Here is an 11,527-nt window from a genome sequence, read left to right as displayed (position 1 = left end):
TGATAGGACGGTCCTCCTACTGTTGCGATCGTCGCGGGTTCGAATCCTGCTGGGGCATGGTCGTAAATTTATAATTGTGATTGTTTAATATTTGTGACAAATAATTATAAATTTTATATTTTTATTTATATAATTTTTAAAGTATTTTCTAGAAGTATCGGCTAACAAAAATATCGATATATCTATCAAAAAAATATCGGCTAAAAATATCGATATATCGATATATCGATATTTTTTCGGCATCTCTAGTTTAGAATAGCATGACAGTCTTTTTTGAAATTGTTATTAATATTCATGTTGGCCTAACTCATAGAGTAATAGAGATTCAACGCAATAGGGGACTCTGGTGCAAAGTTTTGCTTTGCCCAACATCCAGAGGGAGCCGTTCAAGTAATTTGATTGGTCAATTTAAATTTCTATTATAAGCACCTGTAAGAAAAATATTTTACTCTGAAGACATTTGATTGGCTCATGAGTAATATTTGGCACGTGACAGCCTTGACGTCATGTTTAATTGACCAATGATATTTAAATAAAAAACAATTTTTTTTCTGTAATAAATTTAATTAATTAAATTCAATTAAATATTCATATAAATATAATATTTAAAAATAAAAAAATATAAATATAAACTATAACAATAAATATCAATTTATAATGTAAAATTATCTACAAAATATAAATATAATATAAAAATAAATATATCTATAAAATATAAATATTATATATATATATATATATATATATATATATATATATATATATATATATATATAAAACCATAAGCAAAAAATTTTGGTGCATTGCAAATCAAAATTATCTCTTCCATCTCTCCGTTAGTACTTTTAATATTTTATCCGAAAGATCATTATAGAATGCACGATATATTGTCTTGCCTCTATAAAATCAGTCTCAATTTCTGGGTCTACTGATTTATTCATAATTATATGTAAACAAAAATCACACATGTCGATGACACTTGCTTCGAATACCCTGGTTATGGGCCTGGAACGATGAAAATAGGCAATACAAATATAGTAAGACAGTTTAGAAATTAATGGTAACAATTATGAACAGAAATATGACTGACTCCTTCAGTTTACCTTCTATATAATTTTGATTTTGATCCACTTCCATTTGTACATATTCTGGGCTCGTGGTATTATTTTACCATCATTAAATTGTTCATAAGTACTTAAAGGACAGTTTAAATGTATCACAAAAAGTCTCACATGATAACGATCATAAATCTATTTCATCTTTAACCCAACCAGTTTAGGATTTTTTTTACTCATTTCTAAAGATCGCTTTTGTAACGGAAAACGATGATGCATTTCGTCACTATCTGTGCATATCCGGGCACACAACACTTCTTAGAACGGGAATGCGTTTAACTACCGACTTGTATATAGTAATAAAATTAAATAATAATTTAATGTATAAACGTTATAAAAAGTTAACCACACCGTTCTCAATATAGGGCACATTGAAAACGGCGTACAAAATAGACAAACCATAGAACAAAATGAACCAATCAGATTCCGTCGCGGCTCTTAACATAGCGAATAAAACAAGTAATATGTTAAACGTAGCGATAATATACATGTTGGACGTCGCGAAACCTTTCGCCAAAATTTCCTATGAGGTTAAATCTCTATTTCTCTATGAATACTATCGAGAAATGGTTTAATCAATGGAGAATGGAGAATAAAGGTAAATCAAACCAAGTTCTCCAATGTTACTTATACGTGTAAAATTATATAAGGAAAATATCCTACAAGAAGAACATGCAAAATATTTGGGTCTTTAGTTGGATTGTAGGTTAACGGACAGAATCCCTTCTGGACCAAGCGGAATTAACTCGACAGCAGGCTCCGTGGAGTGCATTGGTTAACAGGTCCATTCAAGAAATGAGAGCAAAATGATGGTATACAAATCCATCATTCATCCATTCAACTGTGAGGTACAGCAAGCAACAAATTGAAATATCGGAAAGTTACTAGAGCAGGCTTTAACAAACAAAAATGGATTGGCATTGCGCAGAACAAAGAAGGAAAAGAACTACATTTTGTCAGTTGTCTGCAAACCAAATTTACGACATCTAAAGCGCCCGAATCAATTAAAATAGCGAAGTACATTCTGCCTACAAGAATACATAATTCCACATATTTCATAAAGTATACATTATTGTTATTTACTTACTATTTCATTATGTAAAATGTATCGAAATGAGATGGAAATATGGTATTATAATATTAATATGTCAAAATAGTTAATTAATTCTTTTGATAATTCATTTTAAATTATAATGAGATTTATAGTGTTTTTTTTGTACAATATAAAAAAATTTAACCAAAACAAATAATTTTAATGCATTTACATCTAATAATCAAAGACATAATGTAACACGTACTTTATTAAATATCAACCCAATAAATATTTTATATTACAGTTTTCTATATCCGTTACCGATAATTTTTGGTAGAACATGACATAACAGCGTCCGGGAACTATCGAAAGTGCAATTTGGAATGACAAATCGGATGTAAATTGTGCAACAGAGCGTCCAGAGAAAAGAAAGTGACTTGACGGTATCAAAATCCGGAATTTCATCGTCGGCAGGATGATTCCTCGTTGCTTCAAAAGTCCTGGTGGCGGCGTCGAGTGGGGCAAACTTTCACGTCAATATAAAAACAACGGAACATTTTAAAGTGTATTACTTTTCGCTTTAGTTGCTGAGACTGGTGTGTCTATCGAAAGCTCGTGGTATACGATATGCGTGCTCAGTGTTGTGTGAAGTGTCAATAAAGGACTGATACGATTTTTTCTCTACGAATATTTGTGTCTTGTTCGTTCTTGTTGGACTTTTTTCCACCTAATCGATTGGATTATTGTCAGGTGAGGCATCTCAACTATTCGATACAGTAAATACTACATGTACCGAATTTTATATCACTTAGCGGGTATTTCAATGTTGTCTATTCTCATTTAGAACTTACCGGTTTCGTTTATTGTAACGTTTATTTACATATGACATCAAATGTGTTACGGTGTTTTTTTTTCAAAATATTTAGAACATAGCGCGGGTTTGTTTGTTTTTTTTTGACATAATCGTCCTTTACCCTGTTCGGTTTCTGTTTTAATTGAAACAATGCCAGTGACATGTAAACCTCAAATAAATGAGATAATATTGGTGAAACTAAAATGTTACCGGCGGCCAATCTTTCTAGCTGTGTAAAAGGTTTTATATTGGGCACACAGTAGATGGAAAGCAAGCCAGTGTGTCAATGGAGTACTTCGCATGCGCATATCCTCGGAAATAAGGAATATTGCTACAGGTGTAAATATATCGATACCATTAATCGATCCTATCGCGTCCTTTCTTTCTCGTTTATGCTTTTATTATGCAGATTCGATGGCTTTCAGCTTTCCTGACTTATATCAATGAAAGTAATGTTTCAGTTTATTTATTCGAACCGTGTCGACTCGAAATTATTATCTTTATTGTTATATTAATGACACATTTTATTGATAATTTATGCGAGCGGTATTTTAGAACGGGTTTGATTTACAATCAGCAAAACGGAAAACCATCAAATCATTGTATAAGTAGAGGTAAATTCGCAAATTAATATTATTGACATACCGCGCGATTTTTTTTAAACAAATTACCGTGATACATGGTTTAAATCTAGTTCAAATTAATCGTTGATTCAACTCGTCGTTAAACCTAGTTCCATGTTAAAAAATCTCGACTGTTTTATGTGATTGAGGCGTTTAAACTGAAATGTGTAACATATTAATGAAGTATCGTTAGATATTTTTTGTTCAATAGTCGTTAGATAGACGAAATGTTTATGATAATAAATTAATTAGGTATCGACTGCATGTTTAGTGTCGCCATTCGAGGTTAGATTGGTGATGAGAAGTACCAATAAAAACGGAAGAGAAATTCCTAAACGTCGACATTAACATAGTTAATTATTTTTGGCAAATGTTTATCGAATGTGTGTCAAAGACACACTTTTTGCCATTGCGATTATAAAAGCGGTAATTTAAGTGGATTCTCGTATGCGATTTAATAATTCGTTATCATTTCATGTTCTATTAAACGCAACGTAATGCTGCTTATAAAACTAACGCGAGAATTATGATCGAAAACCGAAATGGAGATGATACGCGAAAAATTAATGGTAATTGGAGAGAAATTAGGTTATTATAAAATATGTTGCATTGTTTTAAACAATCGGTTATTGTTTAAAGTGTTTCACAAGATGTCATACTCGGCGACTAAAAACAATAAGTGAAGAGAAACGGGTGAAACCAATTGTCGACGGCATAGCAGTTTCCTTTAAAGCTTAATAAAAATTTCTAATACGCAACAAGTGTGGTAGAGACGTATTAATTTCTAAAACCATAAACAGGCATTTGGTGCTACTGTAACTGGGTTTAGCTAACTCAGACGGTAATAGTATTAGATCACATGAAGCACCTGTTCCACTTTCTAAGGCCGTAAGAATCTCGACCGCTCTTAATGATACGAAAATAGATAAAGTTTATTTCTTAATACGAATTTTTGATAAATCAAACTCGCCATATTGCTATATCTATTTATTTAGGTCCGGTTCCGTTCTCCGCTAATTGCTTTTTTCGCAATTTAATCGATTCTTTCCATCTAACAATGTTTACATTTCATTCTTCCTACTTATCTTACATATATCGTTTAATTTCACAGTTATCTGACTACCACAATTCATAATCGTTAATTAATATTCGTTTTTGTTTCGTTTTACGTTGGTACTTCTTACTTTGGTACTAAAAAAACGGTATATCTTGATATAACACGAATTTCGTTTAATTTTTATGCATTTTTTTATGGAATGGGAATTTCTTGCACGGTAGGCATCTATATTTGAAAGTATAAAAGAGAAAGCAGCAAACATAGTATCTGAAGTGGAATTTCTACGAAATAGGTTTGATGAATCGTTGAGGAGTTTATCGTGATTTTTATTTGGAATCGAATGCAACTGAATGATTTTCTCGTGGTTTTAATTAACAATGAAACATCTGCTTTATTTGGTCACAATAAAGCATCTGATATACTTTCCAGTCCATAGTAAAATTTAGAAAGCTTAGAGAGAGAGTACTAAATTCTACATTATTGTGAACTAAATTACGATCAATTGATGGTTTTAGATACGTCAAGTACCATAAATGTCATTAATGGGAAATAATTTTGAAACAATTAATTTACGCGGCGGTATAAAACCGTTCCGATTTTCAAATACAGCTGTTAACTGTTAGGTATGTAATTATAATTGCAGTCTGATAATAATTGGGTTATATCGGTATGAGAAATTAGCGAGGATCTAATAAAGAATTTTTATTAATTTTATAAATCGTAAAGAAAATGTGGTCAATGGTAAACAAGCAATTAATTTCGAACAAGTGATGAGATATTCATAAAATTATTCTGTCGATGCTTCTTCAGTGAAGAGGCGGTCGGTGAACTGCGTTTACTAACAAGAGTGTGTTAGTAGGTCAGTGCTAGTGTTGAGCGATGATGAAGACTTCATATACCCAACGCCTATTGATTGTTAAGATGTTTTCATTATATTTATTTATTTATTTTTTTAATTATAGACGCACAACTAGCTGACTCTGGCGCAGAAACATGACAAGGTTGCGGATGCTATACATCTTCGGATCCCTGGCTGTCTTTTTCATCGGGGTAAGTTTCTTAAACTATGTTCGTGATGTTTCAGGTGATACATCATCGTTTTATTACAGAAAATCAGCTGTGATGCGCCTTTAACCGATTCAGCATCGCTTCCTCTGGAGCACAGAGCAGTATATGGACCTCCGTTATCTGGACCAGGATATGCACCCCAATCTTTAGCAACCCTTGGTGGTGGTGGTGGGGGTAATGAAGAGTTATGGCCACTAGCCACCCCCGATATGCCGAAAATCAAGCACTTGCAGGTGCAGTGCGAGAAAACTCACATGCGTGTTAACATAGAATTCGATCGACCTTTCTACGGAATGATATTCTCCAAAGGATTCTACAGCGACCCTCACTGTGTGCATTTGAAGCCCGGAACTGGACATTTGAGTGCTACATTTGAGATATTCTTGAACAGTTGCGGAATGTCCTCGTCTGCTAACCATAACGTGGCTAGTTACGGTGGACCAACCCCCAGCGGTAGTTACGTGGAGAATACCATCATCATTCAGTACGATCCCTATGTTCAAGAGGTGTGGGATCAAGCGAGAAAACTCAGATGTACCTGGTACGACTTCTACGAAAAAGCTGTAACATTCAGACCATTCCAAGTCGATATGTTACACGCTGTCATGGCGAACTTCCTGGGTGATAATCTACAATGTTGGATGCAGATTCAAGTGGGGAAAGGGCCTTGGGCTTCGGAAGTTTCTGGGATCGTGAAAATTGGTCAAACCATGACTATGGTGCTTGCCATAAAAGATGACGAGAACAAATTCGATATGTTAGTACGTAACTGTGTCGCACACGATGGCAAACGAGCTCCAATTCAATTAGTAGATGAATATGGTTGTGTTGTTCGACCCAAGATCATGAGTAAGTTCCAGAAAATCAAGAACTTCGGACCTTCTGCCTCCGTGGTCTCCTTTGCATACTTCCAAGCATTTAAATTCCCGGACTCAATGAACGTACACTTCCAATGCGTCATCCAAGTATGCAGATATAACTGCCCCGAACCGAAATGTGTGGGAGGCGGACTTGGATTAGAATACGGAGCACCAGCTTTAGCCGGAAACGCTTTAGGAGGTGGAGACTACGGTCACGCTGCGGAATACGGACCACCACCGGCTGGTGAATACGGCCTTCCGCCAGCATTCCCCGACCCCCGACATCCCTCAGGACCTACCGGTGCTTACTCCGAACCCAACCCCGACATAGTACCAGCCCCACAAGCTCAGACATCATCGTCCTCCACGTCGAATCCTCCAAACCTATCCTCACCGGCTCCTCAATCTGGTGGTCCAGGCAGCAGCGAGATTCACCTTCCTCCACCTCCGTTACCTGGTCATCATGCCTTGTACAATACCGTTAAGAGAAAGAGCAGCGTTAACGATGAATTAGAAGGAAATCTGGCGACTCTCGGAGGACGCCCCAGGTCTGTTGAGAACCTCCCAGCCGAGTTACAAGGCGCTCGCCGCAGACGAAGCCCCGAAGTGATGAGTTTTGTTGTCAGTCATGTATATAAACGTGAAGCTCAGGAAATGACCGACGTAAACACCAGCAGGACGATTCAGGTCGTGGCACCGGGTGATGTGAACTTTGCCTTGAACGCTGCCCAGAGCAACGAGACTGTCGTTATCCAATCTGCTTCATCTCACGATCCAGAAACGATCTGCATGTCAGTTCCGAGCTTCGTGGCAGGATTAGTGATGTTGCTTTTAGTTTTAATCGTAGCTAGTTTGGTAGCAGCTTTTCTGTTTGTTCGCGTTAGAGCTATCGACAAAAAAGGACTTGCCACAACATTTATGGGTGCCCGCGGATATGATAACTCGGAATTTGTTAAAGTCGCGAATTAGTTTGACTCATAGACATTGTTTAAAAGTTCCAAAGATGCTAGTAAATCTGCGAGAGCGCATATAAAAGCTCGTCCGCTCGACTTGCGACAACATTTGTATCGATCTCGTTGATTTAATGTCCTGTACTTATTTTTTTAAAAACGTTTCTTAAAAAAACAGCTTTAAATCTCGTGCTTCTAATCGGCCTCTACTCTGCCGTTAGTAGCATGACTTACCTTATTATTATATTGTATTTATTTTTTTTTAATTTATTGCTTATTATATGTAGTTAACGATAAACAGTAAACATCTGTAATTTTATTTTAAATTTCCACATAAAAAAGAACTAGTCTTTGTAAAGTCTTAAGTAAACTTATTACATGTACATAAGTAAACGCACCTACTGTTCCTTCACGTCTTCAGGCACTCATCGATCTTTTGCATATTGTATTATTCCATTCTATCTCCATTTTCATCTTTCACAAATAAAGTTGAATATATTTATTTTTTACGTAAAAAAGTTGTTGACAATTAACGCTGTGTGAAATAAAACTATTTATTGAAAGTTAATAGAGTTTCTTTCCCTTTAAATTCATTCTGTGGGCGTCACAATTTTAAACTCGCAGGTGAAAGTGATTCGGAGAGAGACCTAGTTCGATACAGTACCAAGACAACGTTCAGGTTTCCGCGTAATTTCTCTCGGAGTCAAGTTTTAACGGATAAAATCGTGTTTTAATAATTCTTTATTGATTATTCACCGATATGGTAATGTAAACTTTTTTTTAGCAGGAAATGTTGGGTTTCCGAAAGTTCGGATCCATGTTTCAAATATTGGAATAAAAACACATTAGAAAACGTATTTAATAGAGATTTTAGTGCCGTCCATCATTATGAGTGAGGTTCGCTAGAAATGTGGTTCCTTTCGCTTCAGTTTCTTTGTGAAAAAAACTCTAGCTTACTAAAGGAAATGTTATTTTATCTCTAAAACAACATTCACCAAAAAAAATCACCCCGAAATAATGAATTAAACTGAAACAACAATCTTATTCGTCAGATTTAGCACCCTGTGACTTCTAAATGTTCTTACCGCTTAGTGGTAGATGTCTTGCGAGCTTATATTGAATAAGTAAAATATTTTTAACAAAAATTGAACCGACTTCAAAAAATAAATAAGGAACTCACTAAAAAGTAAAAAATAATCAAAATTAGATTTTTAACACAAAAAAAAAACGTTTTAAAATAAAATGTGTACATAATAATACTTGTAATAACTAAATAAAAGCAAATAAAATACTTATTTAACATAGCTTCTACACGTATTTTATATTCTACTATATACACACAATTTAGCTTAATACCTACCTAAACCTATTTATCTATCCACAATATTATTTCAACTACCACCAACTGATGAATTTGAAGTCGGTGCCAGTCTAGGTGATTTGACAAATGTTCCAATCAAACTAGAACATCTGATTATTTTAGATAAAAAATATGTGAAAACATTGTACGTGAAATATCAGGTTTTCCCTCAAATCTCCCACCCCCTTCCCCCAACTGATCCTAATTTGGTTCCAATGGGACCATCTCGGAAGCGCACTCTTTCGATTAAAAAAAGAATTTTGAAAATCGGCCCACAATCGACGGAGAAATCGGCGAACATACATTTAAAAATATATACAGCCGAACATAGAACCTCCTCCTTTTCGGAAGTCGGCTAATAAAATGCCTAATATATTTCAAAATATAAATCCTCGTTTTTCTCACCGAACGACAAAACTTATTGAACGGCCCAGCGCAAATAGAATTATACAGGTGTATTAGATCGTTAAATCCTGGGGATGTAGTAAACGCCAAAATTTAAGCTCATTACATCGCGTCAACAATATCATATTCTAATGATACAGATCAGCTATGCAGGGTCGCCATTGGTTTTGGTTGCCATAGTAACGCTTAGAATATTCCTCGGAAATGTTTTCACATTAAATTCATTTTCGAATTTAAAATACTTCGCGTTGTGGGATTTATTGAAGGTATATTTATGTTTATACCACAGTTTTTATATATGAAATCATTATGATAGATTATGGGGAGTTCGAAAATGTTCAAATAAATATGGTTATTATATTTTCATTGTACGTTAATTTTATGATATCTCTCTGGGAGCAAGATTCAGTGCTTTAAACTACTTTTTATTTTATTGGTAATTAAAAAAGCGAAATTACCATTGATCGAATGAATCAACGATCTTGATTGTAAAAACTTTTAGAGCATAAAAATTAATAATTCTTATCATAAGAATACTGATTTTTAAATTATCTTACTTAAATTACTACAAAATAGGTTAATATTAATTTAAAATAATGGAGGATCGAATTTTAAGTATAGAGAAATATATATTTTCGCTGTTTAATCTTAAGTGAAGAAATCTATAATGAAATCAAGTTTTGTCCATTATTCATCGTTACTCTATTGTCCTATATATGATGAACGAAAGTAACGTATAAACTATGATAAAAAGTTAGCAAAAGAAATGCATTATAGCAATTTAGAATGTAATGAGAACAAATGGTGGTCCTCTGCTGCTCCTTAATGTTTAAAATGGGTAGAAGGCTCCATCTAATTCATGTTATTTAAGGATTTTTCGGATAAAAATATAAGTCTGCTTGTCAAAAGAAAAGAAGAACACATAAATAACTGCTGTTTTTATTAAAAAATGTATTTAATAATTCAAATTTTCATACAGTGTTTGAAAAATAGTTTTTCTTATCTGTATGTATATGTATTTGTTAATTAATTTTGAAAATTCGCATTCTATCCTATAGTTTCGTGATCTGTTGTAAATACTTCAATATTTATTCATAATCGAAGTATTCATTGCGGCAATATTCATAAAATATTCAATAACTAGGTTAGTTTGGTATAAATAGTTTGATAACAATCAAACCGGACCTCAACTGAGAATTATAATGACATAAGTTATACGACTACAATGCAATCGAATCGTCAAAGTTTCGCTGAAGCAAACTACATCCTATAGCTTGTTAACATTTTTAATATTTGATTTTGTATTATCCCTCTCTATAAGAGACTAATAGCTGAATTGAAAAGTCCCCGGCCTACCATAGTAAAACACATTTTTTTGTCAACATTGGTTTTTTTTATTCAACATAATTCCCTTCAAGGGTGACACACTCATTATGGCGACCCTCCAACTTTTCGATAGTATTTTTCTAGTACGATTTGTCCTTTGTTTCAAAATAGGCCTCAGTTTCGGCCATCGCCTCTTCATTCGACGAAAATGTCTTCCCATCGAGCATTCTTTTGAGATCTGAGAACAGGAAACAGTCGCTGGGGGCCAGATCTGGAGAATACGGTGGATGAGGAAGCAATTCGAAGCCCAATTCATGGATTCTTGCCATCGTTTTCACTGACTTGTGACACGGTGCATTATTTTGGTGAAGCAGTATTTTCTTTTTCTTCAAATGCGGCCGTTTTTCGGCGATATCGTCTTTCAAACGATCCAATAACGCTTTGTAATAGTCGCTGTTGATGGTCCTTCCCTTTTCAAGGTAGTCAATGAAAGTTATTTCATGCGCATCCCAAAATACAGACGCCAAAACCTTGCCAGCGGATTGTTACGTTTTCCCACGCTTTGGAGCGGGTTCATCGCGTGCAGCCCACTCGGATGTCTGTCGATTGGATTTCGCAGCGGAATGATGGGGCCATGTTTCATCCATTGTCACACATCGATGCAAAAACTCAGAGTTATTACGCTTGATCATCTTCAAACACTGCTCCGAATCATCAACTCGTCGTTGGTTTTGGTCAAAAGTGAGCTCGCGATATCCACTTTGCACAGAGCTTTCTCATATCCAAATATTCGTGAATGATATTATGTACACGTTCAATTGATATCTTTAGAGTGTCTGCTATCTCATTCAGTTTCAATTTACGGCCATTCGAAATT

At 34.7% G+C, this 11,527-nt stretch overlaps 1 protein-coding gene across 1 annotated transcript; it reads left to right on the top strand.

Moving 5' to 3' along the window:
* Positions 1 to 2,756: 2,756 nt before the first annotated feature.
* Positions 2,757 to 7,725, top strand: dyl (transmembrane protein dusky-like). Its single transcript, XM_076405949.1, has 3 exons — positions 2,757 to 2,898; positions 5,644 to 5,731; positions 5,791 to 7,725. Exons 2-3 carry the CDS (start codon positions 5,675 to 5,677, stop codon positions 7,576 to 7,578), a joined length of 1,845 nt encoding a protein of 614 aa, XP_076262064.1. The 5' UTR covers positions 2,757 to 2,898; positions 5,644 to 5,674; the 3' UTR covers positions 7,579 to 7,725.
* Positions 7,726 to 11,527: the final 3,802 nt, after the last annotated feature.

Source organism: Rhynchophorus ferrugineus, unplaced genomic scaffold, assembly GCF_030347505.1.
Source record: "Rhynchophorus ferrugineus isolate W39M unplaced genomic scaffold, kcgeb_rfMv2 rfM5, whole genome shotgun sequence".
In the NCBI taxonomy this organism is placed as follows: Eukaryota; Metazoa; Arthropoda; class Insecta; order Coleoptera; family Curculionidae; genus Rhynchophorus; species Rhynchophorus ferrugineus.
The sequence above is the reverse complement of the archived record's forward strand: the minus strand, read 5'-3'. Positions and strand labels throughout refer to the sequence as shown.

Bases quoted from the DNA above. Each gene is read 5' to 3' on its own strand.
- dyl (XM_076405949.1), top strand. From the start codon at position 5,675: ATGACAAGGTTGCGGATGCTATACATCTTCGGATCCCTGGCTGTCTTT. The intron at 5,732-5,790 runs GTAAGTTTCTTA...GTTTTATTACAG, and splicing joins TGGCTGTCTTTTTCATCGGG to AAAATCAGCTGTGATGCGCC.